At 38.6% G+C, this 20,360-nt stretch overlaps 1 protein-coding gene across 7 annotated transcripts; it reads left to right on the top strand.

The window, feature by feature from the left end:
- The first annotated feature begins 209 nt into the window (after nt 1-209).
- Nucleotides 210-11,076, top strand: GHITM (growth hormone inducible transmembrane protein). 7 transcript variants are annotated; one of them, XM_035551195.2, is made up of 10 exons: nt 210-308; nt 1,649-1,804; nt 3,303-3,402; nt 4,598-4,709; nt 5,837-5,978; nt 7,061-7,169; nt 8,167-8,355; nt 8,880-9,051; nt 9,872-9,996; nt 10,670-11,076. In XM_035551195.2, the coding sequence occupies exons 2-9, from the start codon at nt 1,676-1,678 to the stop codon at nt 9,957-9,959; spliced, it is 1,041 nt and encodes a 346-aa protein (XP_035407088.1). In that variant the 5' UTR covers nt 210-308; nt 1,649-1,675; the 3' UTR covers nt 9,960-9,996; nt 10,670-11,076. The 7 variants fall into 7 exon arrangements, with proteins under 7 accessions (XP_035407088.1, XP_035406925.1, XP_035406344.1 ...); XM_035551032.2 differs by having other exon boundaries at nt 10,302-11,076; XM_035551284.2 differs by having other exon boundaries at nt 304-361.
- Nucleotides 11,077-20,360: the final 9,284 nt, after the last annotated feature.

Genomic DNA, 20,360 nt, shown 5'->3' with positions numbered 1-20,360 from the left:
ACCTGGCACCTGGCACCTGGCACCGCAGGGCGGGGCCCGCCCTCAAAATGGCGCCGCCCTCAAAATGGCGCCGCCCTCAACAGGGTCCCTACCGGAGGCAGCTACCAGAAGTTTCTCTGCCCGCGTTAAAGATGGCTTCCCGGTGTCCTGGAGACTGCGTGACGTCATATCTCCCTCGCTTCCCGGAGCCAATGGTGCGTGCGTGCTCTGGAGTCACGTGGGCTGAGCCAGCCAGTCGCCGTGGGCGCGCGGGTCGGCGTTGCGTCACTTCTGCTGGCGGAGCGGCGCGGAGCGGGGCGGTTACGCAGGTGCGGGACGGGAGTGGGCGGCCTCGGGGGCACCGCGGCGGGATCGGCCCCGGGTGGGCGCTGCGCGGCGCCTCGGGCGACCCTCACTCGGCCCTCCTCGAGCCGGTTTCCCCGCGGGGCGGGGGCGAGGGCGTGGGGGCCGCGGGGCCGGGTTGGTGCCAGGCCGACTGCCGAGCTCTGTGCTGCCGCGTTCCTGTCCTTAACGCTTAAGGCGGCTGGTCTCAAACGCTAGGTTTAAAAAAGTAGCGAATTCAGTGCAAGTTTTGGAAAACGCGTTATTCGATGGAAAGAGTGGGATGTGGGGGAGGAAGCGGGATAAGGCGCTCAGCGCATTTCCGGTCACACAAGTAGGCTCTCGTAGCCGGGCTCTCATAACCGACATTTTCTAGAACCAAGATTATTTTCTGTTTTCATTTCTCTGTTCTGAATTTTAAATTTTAGCAGTGTGGGTACTCGTTTCTTCTGCGTGATTGACGTTATTGTTATTTAGAGCACGCAAGTTATATTTGAGAATGCATGCCTAAGTTATGAAGGGTTGCTTGAAAAAAGTGCTTGTAATTGGTGTGTCTTTTGACATCAGGAACTGTGTGAAGTCACAGAGTAGGTGGAACGACAAGGACTTCGATTTCCTTGTGCGTGATGCATGCAGTGCTTGTGGAAGTAGGATAAAGTTCCTGTGTTACACTGCCTGTAGAGCCTGGAGGCTGCTGTGCCCTTACGCTGGCGATAGGTGCATAAGTTACGTCAGGGTCTTCTGGTCAAAGCTGCTACAGGGTAACCTGAGCTCCTGCTCTGGGTGCGACCTTGACTGGAATCTGAGTCTACAAAGCTATTTAATTCATTAAAAGAGTAACTTAAAAGGAAACAACCTTTCCTAAAACTCTTTCCATGACATGTATTACAGGGTTTAGTCATTTAGTGTTATGCCTGACTGAAGTTTATGTAGAGTTGGAAGATCTTACACTCTTTGAAGGAAGAATGCTCATGCAGTGTTTTTCAAAATAAAAATTAGTTGACAAAGTAATTCAAAGATAAATACATAAAGGCTCTTGATGTAACTTGCGTGTAAGAAAAGTGATGTGTTTTTCTGTTTTTTGGTAAGCGCCTTGTTGCAGGAGATAACCAACAGAAATGGAAAACAAATATGGATGGAATAACAGAGTTAAATTATGTTTAAGAATGTTCTAGTTCTTATTACAGTACTCAAGAATCAGTATTTCTAATTATTATGTTTTACTATTATATGGCATGGAGTAGTTGAGAATAAGTAGTAAATGTATGGTTTTTGTGTGGAAACCTTGTAACAAAACAATAAAACAAATTTTCTCATGTACTTGTAGGAACACTGTTAAACTGTCTAAGCAACCATGTTGGCTGCAAGGCTAGTGTGCCTGAGGACGTTACCATGCCAGGCGTTCCGCCCCACCATTACTCCAGCTTCCCCAGCATTGAGGAATTCCGGTATAAAAGCATACAAGCTGTGGCAGCCTAACCAGGTAAGGTAAATGTCAAAGGGCTGAGTATTTTGCCAGGAGAATTGCTTGGCATGGAGTACCTGTTTTGAATGTTCCTAAGCCTTTGGCTTGTTTGAGATACCTACTCGTACTTACTGAAGGAATAATGTAAATCAAAAACAGAATGCTTAAAAGTAACTGAAGTAATATTTTCCATTTGAATTCTTAGAAGAAGGAACCGAAGCAGGTAATTAGTATTGGGTAAGCCTTACTATGCAAGGTAGGCAGAGCAAAAGTTCTACCTCTTCCTAGGTCCTTGTTTCCTACTACAAGTCTTAAATGTTAAGTTAAATACAAAATTTATTTTTAAAGACAGTAGTCCCAGTATGTCTTTAGAGCTGTTGCCTAGCCCAGAGTAATTTTCAAAATCTGGCAGGACTATCAAGAGTCTTACTGGCAGTTTCAAAACTGAACTGTCGTTATCCGAAGACTTCATGGAGAGAAGATAGTTGTTTCTCCTTTCTGTTTTCATCTTAAGCATAGAAAACTGTTTTAAACACCCTAAATTGCAGGCTGAGATTTTTTTTGCTTGTTTGTTTTGGTGGGGTTCTGATTTTTTGGTGGTCTTGTTTGTGTTTTGTTTTTTCCCTTTGTGAGGAATGCTAAATAATTATAATAGGGGAGTTAGATGTTGTTAGGTGGGGAAAAAAAAAAAACTACCTGAAATGCTTTGGTAGACTTCCTGGATTTTATTGCTAGATCAGCTGATGCTTGTAGTAATGCTTGTAGACCTCAATTTTTAATATTAAAACAAACTTGCTACTTTGAGCAATCTCTTGGTCAAGTGCCCATATAATAATTCAGAAATTTCTGAGAAAATGGTAAAGACTTCAAAAGCAGTCTCTGAACTTAAAATCGGAGTTTTTACACCTCTTGCAGATTGCAAAGAGTTCAGTAGAGCAACACGCTTTATTTGTTTGGAGCTTCTTAGCCATAAATCTTTAGTTTATAGGCCTTCATTCAAGGTTTATTCTTGAAATCAAGATTAGGTACAAAAGTGAATTGACACTGCTCTCCCAAATTCAGCGGGCAGGAATGTTGTGGTTTTTTTTAACATAAGTAAATAAAGAGTGTGTTTTTACATGAAAAGTAAAATAAAGTCGTATGGCCTTGCTTAATACGGTGGGAGTAGAATAGAAATGCAAACATTAGATGTTTTTTTAGCAGAACTGTTAACTTCGACTTCTGCATTGGTTCTATACTACTTCTGCGTGTAAATGTTTCCTATTGAGTTTCCTAAACTTTAATATTCAGTTGTTTTCTCTGAGCATCGTTGTTTCATGTATTTGGGAGGGAAGCACAAATAAATTAACTAGCAATAGCAGGTGTAGCAAGTAAATGGCAGTGCTTTGGTGTGTTAAAAGCAAATTGCTTTCTCTCAGAAATGGATTGTTATTAATCTGTCAATACAGTTCATCATAAGGGATGTCTCCTGTTTTATTTAATTGAATCTGTTTTATTTTATCTTTGAATCTAACAGTGTTATGCTACTAGAGTAAGAACCGGCGTAAGGCGTGGGAAAATTGGCCAGGAAATTAAAGAAGCAGCATTTGAGCCATCTGTAGAAACTGCGCTTAAAGGTAGGGTAGCTCTGCTTTATATACTTCTAATCTTTTGAAGCTTATCTTAAAACTTCTTGAAGAAAATGGTTTCCTTCAAACCACTAAGGATACTGAAAGCATTGCTTAGTATTTTAAATTTACCAGCAATCTGGAGACAGTTTCTCTGCTTGTCTTTCTGTGTAATGTTCAAAGCTGGAAATATCTCACAGTTTCTCAAAAGACATTTGTTATCTCTGCTTTGTGGTGCTGGTGGGAACTATAAAATCAGACTTGGCTGCTTCTTAATGGAGACTAGTACTTCCTTGGTTACAGATGTCTGAAAAATAACACTAATACTTTGCTCCAACTACTTTGTATGCTGTTTCAAGGAAATATTCTGCACTGTGTAGAGTTTGCCAAATAAGGGGAAAAAAAGGAAAAGGTCTAGGATGCTGTGGGTACGTAAGGTATTGATGTACTATGCTCGCTGGTACACTTAGCGTGAATCAGAGCTTTTTCTCAGTGGGTCACAAAGGGATTGTTAAGATAGATATCAGTAGCTCGGCAAGACTTGTAAACGAATGTTAGCAGGACCGAATTGTTAAGTAGAATTGAGTAAATTGAGAGGAGAACACCATGGCTATAGCACACTAAGGAAGAATGTACTCTTAAAAGAATCATACAAGTGACAGCATTTGGTCTCAGCTGATAAATGCTTTTACTTGTATTGTGACACATAAGTAGTATGTCTAAAAATCAGACAGTAGAAACTGATGGTAAATCATGGCTTGTTGCCTGTGAGCTTTGTAAATCGCATCTGAAACTGATATGGATCTAACCTAATACCAAAGACTCTTGATTGAGCAAATGTTAAAGCCAGGTGAATGACAGGAAAGGACACAATATCCACAACCCTTATGTTGGAGGACTTGTTAACTGGCCTTTGTGTTAGAATTCCTGGCTGTTAGTGTAATAAAGGCCAATACATTTGTCATGATACTAGCTGGTCTCAATTCTTACTCTGTTTTATGAAACTGTATGGTGTTGGTAGGCTTAATCTAGAATGTTTCATGTGTAGTTATCTCAGAAGTGGTTACACATTGACTTTCAAAGTTAAGTGAAGCTTTAACAAGCCTAACATGGATCAGGTATTACAGATAAAAGAAAGCCGTGTGAGAATGCTGTTAACTGTCGAAGAAAAGCAGTCATGAGAGCATGATTTTTCTTCATACAGTTGATCGTCTGGGAAAATTCGTTGTTGCTGGAGGGGCTGCTGTTGGCCTGGGGGCCCTCTGTTACTATGGAATGGGCATGTCCAGTGAGATTGGAGCTATTGAAAAAGCCGTGTAAGTAAGATAGCTTATTTAAGTAAAGAGCACTTGGAAGTGAACCTCCCTCCTCCTTTTTTCTGTCCCTTCTCTAGCTAGTATCTCCTAATATGCATGTACCTTACCTTTCTTAATCTCTGGACAGAAAGCCTTTGCTTCTGGCCATGCAGGATTTTAAAGTATATAACTGAAAGCAGAATTTAAATAACTCAGACTTAAATAGATACTGATTTATGTGAATTCGTTTGTATTGCTAAATTTGAAACTCGAGGTGTGCCACATGCAAATAATTCATAAATTATGAAGAGTAAAACAATTAAGACCACTTTGCCTTGTGTTCCTCTGAGATTATTCATTAAAATTTAATACAGTGTTCTGTAAGGAATGTGTAAAGGAGTTTCCTTTAAATACTCTACTTATGTTGGTTTAAACTCTTTAAACTTAGATATATTGCACAACAAAAACCTCACTGATGACAGCATTTAATTACTTAGACTTAAGTCAGTTACTGGTAAGCATAGGCGTGGGAGAAAGCGATGCTGGCGGTGTCTTGATTTGCTTACTCTATTAGTCACTTCCAAATACAAATGTATTCATTGTATTGAGGAGCTCTTATTCCTGTATAGTTCTGTTGATATTGTTAGAGCTTTCCAAATGACATGCCTGTCTTGTGATACCAGATAAACGTGTGCATGGTGACTCAGCATTTTGTGAGCTGCTTTGCAGGCTGCTTACTGCCCAGTACACAATCTATAGACATTTTTCCTTAAACTCATTTGTTACATGCGCACACCACTCTCTACTTTTCCATATTTAGAAAAAAATCTATTCTTTCACCTGTAAACTTTCTCGTGTATATACTTTCTCCTTAGAATTGAACTATCATTAGCATTCTTTGTAAATCACAGTGTTGCTAGAGTTGTTACATAATATCTGCATGTAGTGGGGAAGATCTAAAAGTTCAGACCCCTGTTGTAAGGTGAACTCATGATACAAGTTGCTAAACCACACAATTTTATGATACTTCACTTCTATCCATAACCATGAGTATACTTAACAGCTTGGATGTGCTTTTTTTTTTTTAGTTGGTCTTCATTCTGGTGTTGATAACTGCATAGATGTGTACAACTACTTTTTTTTTTCAGTATTTGGCCACAGTATGTGAAAGACAGAATTCACTCTACTTACATGTACTTTGCGGGAAGTATTGGCTTGACAGCACTGTCAGCTGTTGCAGTAAGCAGATCTCCGGCACTCATGAGCCTTATGACAAAAGGCTCCTGGCTGGTAAGCTCACGTTATATAAAAAATTCACTGAGAAATGACCCTAAATGTTGTAGTTGATAACAGTTTATATTTTGCATTTTTGTTTTCTGAAAAGGAAGGTGAAACTTTGCTTATGCTATTGTCATTATCTTTAAAGACCACAGAAGTTCCCTAATGATATTTTGTGTTTTATAATTTGATGCATCTGATTGCATGCTGATATGCACCTTCTGTACCTCATTGATAGTTTGTTTTTGACAAACTGCGTACACAACATAAAATGCTGTGCTCTGCTGACCAGCTATATGTAAATATGAACCTGTTGCAAGTGGCCATTTGAGGCTAGCGATACTATTTCTGTAGCTTTCTAAAAATGGAATTAGAGATCCTTATGTGTTTGTACTCCTCCCTGTGCTGTTTTGTGTAACTCTTCTAAAAGCTCTTGTTTGCCGAGGCCAAAGTGATACTGGTAAGCAAATCATCCAGGCGAACTGCTAACAAAATGTCTGCTTCCTACTTATTAGGTGTGCAAAGTGTAGCAGAATAGTAATAGATAAATGCTAGCATCTACGCAGCTTTACAGAGATCAAATTAATAATGCTTCCTTAGTGGTAAACCAAAGTTATATGCTTCTCTGATCAGTTGACTAGCTGCTGGGTGTTTTTTTCAGAATGAAAAGTAAGAGGAGGCAATGAGGTTTTAAAAGGTGATAGTAAAAGCGTATGAACTGAATACTGGCTTTGGGTGGAGAAATGTACAAGAAAAAAAAATAAAGCTAGTATTGCAGGTACCATAACGAAAATGGGATTAAGTGGAGGAACTGTATGTTTTCCTTACACGAATAAGAGATTCTTGCCATCTCTCACTAAACTTGGATTTCTAGCAGACTTGGTATAAGTAAAACGGGAATTACTGCAAATTAGGATCTGCAAAGATTTTACCGGAATAGTACAGAAATTGGCAAATGTTCAAGTTATGACTTAGCATAATTCCAAAAAGAGCAGTTTATTGACTTTGAGACTAGGAGGTTCAACAAATCATGTGGTAGAATGGAGATCATGTGTTCTTATGCCAACTTGAGCTCTCTGTTGCTGTACTTACAGGCAATAGGTGCAACTTTCGCTGCTATGATTGGTGCTGGAATGTTGGTCAGGTCCATATCCTATGAAAATAGTCCAGCAGCTAAACATCTTGCTTGGATGATGCATTCAGGTATGTGGTTATAGTTTTCATTATAAAATTGTATGTTCCTGTGTGACCACATTCGTGAAGAAAACTTTGATATTATAATAAATTCTTATGTACTGCTGCTGGAAACTTAAGAAATCCCAGTGGTCTCTGAAAAGTCTTAAGTATCCTTAATGTACCTCTAATTTCTGTAATCTTGTAAAAGTCATGCTCAAGTTGATCTTGAGGTACATGTTGGATAGAACTGATTTATTAATACCTGCTTTGTTTTTGTGACTGCTTTTCTGGCACTATAGGTTCTGTAAGCACTGTTGCCTACACTTACTGAAATTCGTCTGTACAGGATAGGAAGATATTTGGAAATTGATCAGGAAAAATAGTTGTAGTATTAAATAACAGCTTCTTAGATACACATTCCTGTCAGGTTTGCAAACCAAAGATGGGTTTGCAAGAAACAGATCACTGTCTTACTGATGTTGCATGCTTCAAATAACAATTAGACAGACATGTTAGGCACTGAAATTGTACTAGTCTCTCTAGAGCTAAAGTTTCTGTTAAGAAGTTGAATTTATTTCAGTGATATGTTATTGATCTAGTATGACATTAATGGAATAGGTATAGGTTTCATGCAAGACTCTAGCAAAAAGTCTGACTTAATTGCCGGACTAATTCTTACTGCAAAAATCTGCCCTGCCTTTCAGTTTTGAGCGTTCCTATGGCTATTTTGTAGTTGATTAATCCATTCAAGGTATCTCTTAACAGCTTGTTGTCTTGTATTAAGCGTTCTTCCAAAGACGAGCTCACTGAAGTACTCTCCAAAAATAGAGGAAAGTAGGTCACTGAATTTAAGATTGTGCACTTATCTGGAAGGTAGTGTGATAAATTGGCAAGTGTGCACTGGTGTTGCCATGTTAAGTGGATTAGTTTCAGTCATGTTATCTGACTTGAAACGTTGTTTTGGCAGGTGGTGTCTTTACCAGAGCTGTTACAAACCTTACTGGTTTTGTGTTCCTTTGGCTAGGTGTCATGGGTGCGGTGGTGGCTCCACTAGCCTTCTTGGGTGGTCCTCTGCTGATCAGAGCTGCCTGGTACACGGCTGGAATCGTCGGAGGGCTCTCAACTGTGGCCATGTGTGCTCCAAGTGAAAAATTTCTGAACATGGGAGGACCACTTGGAATAGGCTTAGGCTTTGTTCTGGCCTCTTCAATTGGTAAAGTATTATTTTAACTGTCAAATAGAGTAGGTTATAAACTTATACTGCTAGGATGGGCAGCTCACTTTTAGTTACAGGCTAGTCTGTTAGTTTGCTGGAGAAGATAACTCCGTTATGCTTCTGGCAAGTGTTAATTTGATGAATGGCTGACAGTAATGGTTTGTATTGTTTAACTACTGGCAGTGAATCGGGAGAACAGTAAATGTTATCCTAGCTTCTGATTCACTTGGTTTTTTCCCTTGCATGTTTCTGGGCATTGTTGTATGAAAGTCCCAGGAACACAAGTACTTTCACATGAAGAAAAGTATGCATGATTCCCTTGGGAGTTCAAAATTACTGCGTTGGGTTGTATGAGACATCCTCTGTTGGTGTATTAAAGTTCCTTAAATCAAAAATGCACTGCAAATTGAGAATTGAGTAGTCACTGAAAAAGACATGCTACAGGAATTGAAGTTTTTTAACGTTACTCAGAGTAGCAAATACAGTAGCTTTCTTCAAGACTATTTTATGTTCTTCTCCAGGGTCCATGTTCTTGCCTCCTACTTCTGCTTTTGGGGCTGGCTTGTATTCAGTAGCTGTTTATGGTGGATTGGTACTCTTTGGCATGTTTCTGCTGTACGATACACAGCATGTCATCAAGCGTGCAGAGACTCTTCCATATTATGGAGTAACAAAGTATGACCCAATCAATGCGTAAGTATTCCGATCTCACTGTATGTATAAGAATTAGCTTTGAGCTGTATGGCAGCATGTCTTACAAAGAGCCAGACCTTTGTTTACTATTCAAAAGTGTGTTGCTATCAAATGGAAGGAATCATAGGGTTTAGGAACAATGTGAAAAAAACTAGTGGAGTTAAAACTGAAAGCATCTGCTTGAAATGAGAGAAACAGGATTGAAAATGTGGTGTCATGTCCAGTAATACTAGCTTCCTAAAAAGCACTTGTTTTCTGAAGCATTGTTGAGAGGATTTATAGTTGTTCTCTGAAAATACCTCTCAGTATCAGCTGAGATGAAGTATGTTAACTCTTTGATGTTGCTTAATATTCACTGGTCTTTATCACTCTAAATAATAAAAAAGTGATAGGGAAAGAAGGATTAATTGGCCCTCAGTAAAGAGCAAGTCTGACTAACAAGTAACTGCCTTACTGTACATGTTGTCTATCTGATCTTAGGTGAATTGTTTATCTCCTTGCATCTGGCCTTCTGTCAGTAAAATAGAACATTAGTTGTCTTCTAAATTCATGGAGACGAATAGTTGATGATAAAGCATAGAAATAGAGGTCTCCTATAAGAAGAGCACAGTCTCCATTAAGGTTTTTGCAAATAGATGTTGCTGGCAGAGGTGGTGCAAGAAAATAAAGGGGTGTTTCTACTCAACGAGGGTAGAGGACATGGTATAGTTGAGTTTTGTTAGAGACCCTTGATGGATGCTTTTTTAAAAGTAAATGATATGAAATGCAAAATAATACTGTTTATGTTCAACAAGATTAACTTTCATTTCTTCTTTCCTAGGTGCATGGGTATCTACACAGATACGCTGAACATCTTCATTCGGGTGGCTACCATGCTCGCTGGTGGTGGAGGTGGCCGTAGGAAGTAAAGCAAGACTCTTTGCAGCTGACAGCCCAGAGTTCTAGGTTGTCTACCTAGTGCATATACTAAATAAAAACTTATGGTTACAAGCACTTTTGCTGCAGGTCAGAAGTTTAAAGCATTTCAGCATATTGTTTAAGTGCAATGTGATTTAAACTTAATAGTGTTTCATCAAACACCTTCCAAGAATGTGGACTGCTTGAAATTGTACATTATTTTGGGAGAGTAAATTATTTTAAATATATACGAGTAAAATAGTTGATCTTTTTAATGGGTTTGACAGCAGCTCAACTCTTGCTTTCTTTTTCTACTGTAACTGCATAGTAAAGTAAGTAATTTCTGTAAACAGGTATCCTATGTGCAGATAAGGACGCAAGCTACTTCAAGAAATGCTGTTCAGATGCAACATTTTTCAGTTAAGTTGTAGAAATAATATTTTTTTTTCTACTTAGGCAGAAATTTCAGAAAGGTTTAAGCAGTTTTCAGAAAGACATTGGTCACCTCACCCACACAATCCAACAACATGCAGAAGATGATATGAGGAACCTATGTGACACCCGTCCCACATGAAAACTGTAGTCTCCTTCTGGGGCACATGAAAACTCCATGTCTGCTTTCCAGTGTTTTAATGTTAAATGGATATAATAGCAGCTAGGTGCTTTTGATACTAGACTTATCAAATTGTTGAATAATAATAGAGGTGTGTCTTTCTTCCAGTGACTAAATTTCAGTATTGCAGATGAAGCACCATTCTTCAGAACAACTTCCACTGTTGATCTCTTCTTACAAGCTTGTACAGTTGACGCTGAAAGAAAAGGAATTGAGGACTGCCTGCTGTAAAGCCACGTATCACTAATTTACCATTCTGATATATGCTGTAGTCTCTCTCTAACTTTTCCAAATTGGTGTGTTTAGTACAGTTGAAAAGAAGTGTTCCAATAGGTGGAATTGCTTTAACATTAAGAAATGTATACTTGCTAAAGGACATCACGTTATGTTGGAATACGGGGCAAGTTCTTGGGCACAAGAAAGTTTGAGCTCATACCAATAACTCAGACTTCCATTTTTCTGATGAATATGCTATGTTTATGTACTATGGGAAAAATAAAATTCTAGCCTCACAAGTTGATTGCTCTTACTTTTCATGTGTTAATATAGTTTTTTTCTAACTTCGCAGTAACTCAGTTAAGAGTACTGTATTTTTTTGGCTGCAAATTCCTTTGTAAGAGAATGCATACTCCGTTTTAAAAAATAAAAATTAAAAAAAAATCCCCAGAGATGTTTTCCAGTTTCACTGGTTGCCATCTTTTGGGGGATGCTTCCCAGATGGAAGATGCTGATCTACACTTGCTTCAAGTGATCCTTCTGGTGTGTGCTGTTGGCTATGGAATACAGCCAGTACTGCTTTTTTCTGTTGTTTACTGCAGTATTTTTAGTCTCTTCAGTCACAGGGAAAAACAGTGGACTATGAAGAGCCTTGTTGTACAAAATCCTTTGTGACCAAAGGTCATACAGCACAAACTAGCTCATGGCACTATTTTAAATGAAGGAAAGCTTTTAGTACTTAGAAGGTAGAAATCTCTGGATCATGTCAAGTGTAGGTAAGCTTATGGGGTCTTGGTCTTATCAAGTAATTTCATACACAATGGTATATGTAAACTGATTAAGTATAAGTAACTATACATAGCAGTATAGTTGTCATCAAATTCTGTAATCAACAGGAAGAGATTCTAGGGAATCTGCCTTATAACAAAACTCTAAAAAACTCTAATATTTGTGCCTGTAACTAAAGAAAACTCAGGCCAAGCTGCTTTGGGTTTTTGGGGTTTTTTTTTGGTTTTTTGTTTGTTTTTTAGATTCAGGGGACAAAGCTTTAGAGGTTGATTATGAACCACAAGGGGGATCCTGGATGGTTTGAAACAGTAAGGTGTAGAACACAACACTGCAACAGGAAAGCCTAAAACCTTTTAACAACAACAACAAAATGACCAAATAGTGTCTGCTGAAGAATGAACACACTCACTTGCATTGAGTCTTGTGGGAAGATGCAATTTGACATTTGACTCCAGCAGGAAAATACCCTGGTGCTATCTAGTGTGGGTCTCCAAAAAAGCGGGGGAAAATAAGTTCTTTTATATGTGAAGTCCTAAGGAAAGAATCAAGGTTTACCTTACTGAAGACAGCCCTGATCTGGGGAAAGATAACAATCTTGAATGTGGTGGTTTGATAGGCACAAGAACCTGGTGCTCATTTTGCAGTGACAGCATCTGTTAGTTTCTCGTGCTGGTTTACTGTCATGCTGTTCTTAAAATGCTAACTGAAAACTTGAAAACTTCCTAGAACTAAAAAGAATAGTTTAGTTTTATAAATAAAATTTACTAGGATGCTGTTGTAAGTAGTTTGGTTTGTTTACGTAAATTGAGAAGTACAATTTTAAATCAGGAGTTTCTCATAAGTGAGTATTAAGATTCATTAAGTATATCTTACTCCACAGCTTTGAGAACAAATACCACTGAGGAAGGGCTAAATACTTCTTTTTTTGAGGTCTCCTCCTAAACACTGAGTATTTTGAAATGGAAATTAGATGTTTTACAGCCTGAAATTCGTATCTGTAACAGCTGATCAGTACCTGGATAGACTCTTAATTTTTAATGTCTGGTTTCATTCTATTCCCAGAAAACTGGGAAGCAAAAATGATTAATAGTAGGCTATAAACTCATAGAAATAAAAAACTGACTTAGCAGTAAAGCTGTTTTTGTTGTTAAATAAGGAATGTTATTTAATGTTCTATTGCCTTCTCCTTTGGGTGCTTTTGTTTACCATGGTTTTGATAGTTATGAAGTCATAAGTTTTCTTCATCTTTTGATGCATTTTGTTGTGTCAGATTGAAGATGGTTATATGTAATTTTATTTCTTTATGACTTTTAATATGAGTATTTTAAAAAATGTAGAGAATTTTTAAATAATTAGTTTTAAGTTTATGGGGAGTGAAATAAATCAGAAAAACAAGCATTATAGAATCATAAAATGGCCTGGGTTGAAAAAGACCTTAAAGATCATCTAGTTTCAACCCCCCTGCTCTGGGCAGGGTTGCAAACCACTAGAGCAGGTTGCTTCAGAGCCACATCCAGCCTGGCCTTGAATGCCTCCAGGGATGGGGCATCCACAACCCCTCTGGGCAACCTGTGCCAGTGCCTCACCACCCTCTGAGTGAAAAACTTTCTCCTAATTTCCAACCTCAGTCTCCCCTGTCTTAGTTTAAAACCATTCCCCCTTGTCCTATCACTACTAACACATGTAAAGAGGCGTTCACCTGTTTGTTATCAGATGCTTTCATAGTTTCCTCTGTTTTGAGTAAATAAACTTGTATTTAAGGAAAACACAATTCTCATGCCTTTGAGATTTAAGAAGATTCATGTAGTTTAGTGGGAAGTTTAAACAGCATCTTGACTGCCAATAAATATAGGAGGAATAGGTGTTTGTATGTGAGCATAGCAGAAAGAAAGGAATCTTAAGTTTTATTAGCCAGAAATAGGGTCGTATTAAAATCATGATTAAAAATAGCATTGAACCAAGAAACAGTTCAAGGGGAGAGATTTCAAAACTCACCTCCCAGGTTAATGGGGATTGCAGTCGGTTCTTTTTCTTGAAATATTTAGTATAAGTTCCAAAACTGACTTAAGTGCAGTCAGTACTGGGAACAATTGGATTGCTTCAGGATGATTTATGAGGGAGGTTGGTCTGGATGGTCAAGTTACAGCCTTTCTCAGGCTTGAAATGTGAAAGTCTGTTTAGTCTTTGCACAGTAGTGACAAGTCTGCTGAAAACATTTTATTCTTTTGAACTGTAGTTGTCCATTAATTACAAAGGGGGAAATGGGATGGAGCAGGGAGAAGGAGACTTGTTTGTTTGTTTTACAGGCAGTAAAATTGAATCCACTGCAGCCACCAAATCATAGATTCTCAGTCGTGTTAGTAACTCCAACTGGCAAAGGTGGATAGAGATGCATGCCGTGTTTCCCAGCTGGTTGGTCAGGTAGTCCAGGGCTGTAAGAATTCCTTCAAGAGCATCATGGTTTGTCTTTTTGCATGTTATCTTACTCTTAGTGTACTCTGATGTGGGGTTTACGGTTAGATTGGCTGTAGTTTCTCATCCATAGTTCCACTATCGATGGTGGCACCTGAGCAGCCCATTGCTACGTTGAAATGAGGATGACAACCCGTCCTTCATTTGGAGACATCGGTTGAAAAAGATGTCTGGACAATCCATCTTCACATTTCAAAGGCAGGTGGACACTTGTGGGCAGACTGCTTTCAGAACATCAGTTTGAGTGAATTCTGTCTACAAGGTATTTAAGTGTTACATTCCAATCCCGCAAAAGATTTGTCAATAGCTACCTGCTGTTGTGCTGTGCGCTTAATGGAGGACTTGTCCATATGCATGGCGTGTCTGCCTTTTGGCGTTGGAGTGTGCGTGTTTGTGATGCTTAACTGGGGCGGTGGAACAGAGGTGGGTATTGGAGGGCTGAAGTTCATTGTAAATGACACCTAAGAGTGGGAGAATTGGGAAGGCAAGGATCTTCTTAAGGAAACTGGAAATGGAAGACTAGAAGCTAGGGTCATCTCCAGATTTGCCCAGAAGAAAGAAAAGTAACAGGTAAGATCCAAGAATATAAAAATCTGTAAGACAAAAAGGTCAGGGAAGCAGTTGGAGAAGGGAGGCAGAGAGAATATACAAATTACTGTACAGCTTGCAGACCTGTGACTTTAGAGTCTGTCAGCTAGATGTTTGAGGCATTTATAAAAAAGTCATCTTTAAAGCATTAACTTTACAAAAGAATCAGAAAATGTATTAAGTCTCTGCAATGGGAAAGAGACTGTTGCTTTTTGCCAAGGTGGGTTGGACTGGGAAAGAACCTGAGTGCAGAGGTAACTGTTTCTGAATCATCCAGGGAAATAAAGGATGCTTCCTCAAATTCACATTACTAATACTTTATGTTCAATAGTCATAAAAGATGTCCCGCAAAATGGTGAAAAAAGAGTGTAACTTCTTATGGTTAAATTAAGGCACCCTCCAGAGTGTTTTTGATGCTTTTCAAGAAGAAACTGGGTAAATTCTTGAAATTGCAGTCTTCATATAGTCGGTATTCTGGAGGTGGTATGCTAAAATATTGTAAGGTTTATGAATGTTTTATTAAACGCTTATGCCATTCTAAGAATCCGCATTTTGTATGCAAGATTTCTTCTATCCAGGTTGAAACAGCTGCTTGTGGCATAAGGAGAGTAAAACAGTTGGAGCAAATGGCCTTGTTTAAACTTCAACATAAGTTAAACTAACTTTTGAGCTGGGAGAAAACAGGGAGAATTAAGAACTTTCAGGGAGCAAAATTAATTTAATTCAACCTGGCCAGTTTTTGTGAGCCAGTGTAGTTCTCCGGGAACATACGCTGACCTCCATTTCCCAGGGAGAAGGTATGTATTGTAGAAACCATAGCCTGTAGTTTCATTCATTGTATTAAAAAGAGCAATGATGGTGTCTGGGATACAGAAACTAGCTAGGACTAGAATAAAGAGCAAGACAGCAGTTATTTCTCCCAGCAGTTTATGGTAAGTTGAGAATCACTTGGGAGATTGTCCTGGAGCAGGGTTTAAAACATCTTTGTCTCATTCACAGAGCTTTTTCAGCAAGTCTCCTGTGACGACTCAGTTTGTATCCTGCATATAATGCCTCTGCAGTGCTAGCAGCTGACATGCCCGTGAGTCCCATGTGTCATTCGTGGTCTCTAAGCGCTGTGCTTTCACTTTTCTGTCTCTTCATGTGTCACTCTTTTGGATAGCTTTGTTCTGTTAGTTGAGGCTTATACCTCTATTTATTTTGCTTGTTTTTTAACTTTACTCCTGCAGGCAACATAAGGAAGATGAAATAACAGATGTCCACTTTCCTTCTGATTTCTTCCGTGATTTCAGCTCTTTTTGTAGTCTTTTGAGGTCTCAGACATGATGAGGCCCAGCTTATTATGGTAGCTGTAGGCTTCTAAACGAAGTGCATAGCACAATGAAGCAAGGCTTCAGTCCTAAAAGGCTTATACTGGATGCAGTGCTAAGTGTTCTGCGTGCAAGAGAAATGTTTTCCTGTGGTCCTCTGGTTTAAGCAAGATGTAGTTTAGGAAGCTGGGTTTTGATAGCTAACCTGCCAGAGCTCGTACCTCTGTTACAGGGTGGTGAGAGGAGCTTTGTAACCTGGTTACTGTACTGAAGCAGCTCAGTTCTCGCAGTGCCTCACTCCTTTCTCTCAGAGTGAGGAAAAACATGAGTGCCTACATGGAATTGGAGGGGGCGGAGAGGGGGGGGAAATTATCCATCTTTCCGGTTACCTCATCTGAAAGAAATTACACCTTGTTTCACTTACAGCTGCTGTTGCGTGAGAAAAAAAACCTTTTCTCTGCTTCTTTCTTCTTTCAGAAGGATGGTAGAAGAATGCAGGACACTTTACTGGGTCTTTGTGTGTGAAGTACCTAGTCTGGTTGCCCAATGCTTAGTTCCAGAGGACTTAGTATGAGGAAATCAAGTGGTACAATGACAAACGTCTGGGCAGTCATCTTGTTCTTCTTCCTGAATAGATAAGGCATTTAATTAGCTGGCAAGCCTCCAAAGCAGAAAATACTGTGCAGCTGTCAGCCTCTAGGGCTTCTGGAAAGATTTTGTGATTAATCTGCATATTGTTCTCTTTCTTTAAAGCATAGATAAACCCTGTTTTACTGATCTGACAGAAGCTGGTTGCAGAAATGGCAGAGGGAGTTTCCCCTTCTGAATGGGTATAAATGATGTTGCTCAACCACTGTGGCATCTTCCTGGTGGTTCTGCACATTGTAGGTATGGTGATCATTAAACACAACCAAAACAAGTAAACACTTTTTCTTTTCTTGTTTTGATGATATGAAATCCAGAATTTGAACAAAGGCACTCAGAGCCACAGGCTAAGGCTGCCTATATTTCTGTAACAATGTGAATTTCAACTTGTTCCTGCCAGCTCCTACGCAGACAGTTGTCTGAGAATAATGTTCAATCATTTGATTTAGTTTCGATTACTTGTGTGAGCTTGCACAACCTAAAACCCCGTGATCCTGTTCACTGGGCACCATTTCAATGTAATGAGCACAATTTGTTCCTCAAAGCATTTTTGGTCACCTCAGTTGTATTTATGTGACTGGGAAAGAAGAAAAAAAACATGCTTCATGAACAATGGTTTTACTTTTACCCAGAAATTTGATGGGATAGGAGAACGCTGCTGAAACTTCTACTGTGAGCCCAAGTTTTGTCTGAATCCATCTATCTAAGCAACATCAATGATTAGAAAGTGAACTTTCTGTATTTCAGTTGAGCTTGTATTTCTCTCGTTCTCTTGGGGCTCAAATAAATAATTTGCCAATGTCTCTGGAATTCTGTTTTCTTAAATTGTATTGGAAGAAGAAAAATCTGCTAAATTACTTGCTCTTGTAAATTGTTCAAAAATCCTGAATGAAAATATTGCTTAAAGAAATGCAGTAGTTGTTGCTTGGCTTTGCAGTTGTATGTGTGTTGGGTGGTGGGTTTTTGTTGTGTGTGGGTTTTGGTTTTTTGTTTGTTTTTTTACATTTTTGTGATGTATTTTTTCTTTCTTAGATTGTGATGGATGAGGATGTGTTCTACTGCTTAGGAGGAAAAAATGAACATCATCTCTGGACCGATCAACACTGCAAAAAGGAACGAGGTGTGTTTGTAGTAACGATAGATTTATGCTATCCTGTGTTTGCTATAGCTGAGATGGTACAGTGACGTTAGGCTTGTACTCAATAAATTAGGACCCACAACTTGAAAGCAGTTACCTTAATACAAATAAATTATCGTGCTTTTACTACCCCACCAGTGTAGAGTTTGTGAGTTTAGTGCGTAGGAAGAAATATGGTGTTTCTGTAGATACCTAGATCACCATACAACTTATAAATGTAATTTCCATGGAACATACTAGGTACACATTTTAATCTTTAAGGTTTTTCCAGATAAATATTTAATGCATTTCTTTTTCTGATAATGTTTTTTTTCTGGTAGTGTTTATTTCTGATAGTGTTCAAAAGCTCTATTTTTTTTTCTTCTGTGCTTGGCAAATTCTTTGTTGGCCAACTCCAGGAAGACCATGTTGTCATGCTATTTCTCTAAATGAAAGTGTAGTAATTAAAAATGATTTGCAATAATTCTTTTAGGTGTTAAAGCTACTAACAAGAAGTGAAAACACAATATATTACAAGATTGCTCATTCATTAAGAAAAAAAAAACACACTATCTTTCAGTTAAAGCTTAGCCTCCCGTGTGCAAGTTACTGAAAATAAATGCTTTACAGTAGGGGTAAATAATTTTTCAGAAGCTTAATACAGATGTCTGCAACAGCAAAAGAAACGGTATCAAAATTGAGGAATGAAGAAATTAAAAATAGCATGTCTTTCTGCAACTCTTCCCATTTGTCCTTGGCTATGAAAGTAGTGTTGCAAAGGAGAGATTGTTAGGTCTTAGTCAGCCCTGTGAGACACAGAGGGTGAATGTGTGAACAAGACAAGCATTTCTAGAGTATGTCAGCTATGTGTTTTACTTGTGTTCGTAGGCTGTTCTTGCTTGGTAAAGCAAGGGTGGGCAAATGGTGGGTTAGTGACTGATCTCAGGGTCTTGTGCTGGCAGGTTACTTACCTTCATAGCACCTGGAATTCCAGTGCAGGATTACAGGTCTGAGCAGCCATCCTCACTGAGGATTGCCACAGACTAATGTACTCAGTTTCCTGTGTTTTAAGAGCTCATCTCTGCTTCGTTTTTATGACTGAAAGTCACTGAGATCGTTGAGTGTTGAAATCAAAATCCAATTTTTTCTTAAATACTACATGGAAGGATTACTTAAAATGCAATTTTCTTTTTTTCAAACTGCGTCTATTTCAAAATTTGAAGTTACAACAACCATTTTTTAATTGTTTGATATAAACTGAAGATCCGTTAAAAAGTAAGCTGTTTTAACAAATTTATTTAAAACATTAAATCAAAACAAGGCAGCACACATACTAAGTGTTACTTATATAGGCTTCATAAAGTTCAAAGCATATTTACCTTCTAGTGGTGTTGGAGCTGGGGCAATTCGGATGAAAATTACAAAACTAATTACATTTGATCTTACTTTATGAAAATACTTAAATTTCATTTTGTATTCTGGTTTATAGACTGAAAATATGTGCATGAGTCAGTTCTGACCTTATTGCTTATACCAGCTAACATTGAAGAACATTTTCTTCACAAAATAACCGATGTATATGCTTGCAAAAAAGGTTGAAATATTAAAAATAGTGCAAGTTCTTATTTAGATCATGGTTTAAAGTAGAATTACTTGAAGCATCATGGGAATCCTCAGAAACATTACTTGTAGTCAAAATTGAGGATGAGATTTTAATTGCAGGATAAACATATGCCTCATCAGTAATGTTCTTTGGCACACGTAACAAAATAAGGAATTCATATAAAAGGGGGAATTTTTAGCAAAATTCTGTTTACATGTCATTGAGTTATGCCTGGACCTGCAAATAATCCCATGGAGCTTTATGGTCATAATGAGGTGTGCTAGTTGTTCTATTTATGTATGTGTAAGTAGCAATACACAAGCACTGACTGTAGTGCTGAAAAGAAAGGAAATGTAACATTTGCAGACATGAGAAATGAGCTGGGTGTTTTCAAGAACAGAGTTACAGGACTAGTCAGTGTTTGATTAACCACCTGCATGTGTGTCCTTTGGGAAAGAGGGCAGCATCCCTCAAAAAAAGCATACTCAAAGGCATAAGGCAATGAAAAAAAGCTCTGACAGAGTAAAGAACACTTCTGCTACCACTATTCCATAACTTGAGAAGGAGCAGCAAGGATAAACAAACACTGGAAGAAATTAAAATAAGCCCTTGTGATAAAGGCAGTCATTTATCCTAGTGAAATAATGGGTAACCAAGACCTGCATAAGATATTAGCAATGGAGAGGGGAGGGAAGGGTAGAGCTAGTGACAGCAAAAAGAACTCATCCTGCCGCACCAGCAAGGAATTTGTGAATGCCAGGGGAATGCGGGAGACTGTTGGCTGTATATGAAGGAGTTAACTGAGCAGGAAAGTCTTGCAAAAATCACAGATGAAAAACTATCTCCTAATTTTCTAGTAGGTAAATCTGGTATACTAAAATTATGAACATTGAAAACTGAATAAGCATACGCTGAGCTCTGTAAATTCTGGAAGTGTTTGTAGCACTGGATATGCAAATAGTAATAGTGGATTATAGGTAAAGGCCATCTTTTGTGAAAACTGACATGACAGTTATGGTTATATCAGCCAATTGTGATGAACCTCTCCTTATGAAATTA

Source organism: Cygnus atratus, chromosome 7, assembly GCF_013377495.2.
Source record: "Cygnus atratus isolate AKBS03 ecotype Queensland, Australia chromosome 7, CAtr_DNAZoo_HiC_assembly, whole genome shotgun sequence".
Classification (NCBI taxonomy): Eukaryota; Metazoa; Chordata; class Aves; order Anseriformes; family Anatidae; genus Cygnus; species Cygnus atratus.
Note: the sequence above shows the minus strand (reverse complement) of the source record. Positions and strands in the feature narration are given on the sequence as shown.

Coding starts and splice junctions, on each gene's coding strand:
- GHITM (XM_035551195.2), top strand. CDS start 1,676: ATGTTGGCTGCAAGGCTAGTGTGCCTGAGGACGTTACCATGCCAGGCG. Junction 7,170..8,166: donor TGCTTGGATGATGCATTCAG/GTATGTGGTTAT, acceptor TCCTTTGGCTAG/GTGTCATGGGTGCGGTGGTG. Junction 8,356..8,879: donor TGTTCTGGCCTCTTCAATTG/GTAAAGTATTAT, acceptor GTTCTTCTCCAG/GGTCCATGTTCTTGCCTCCT.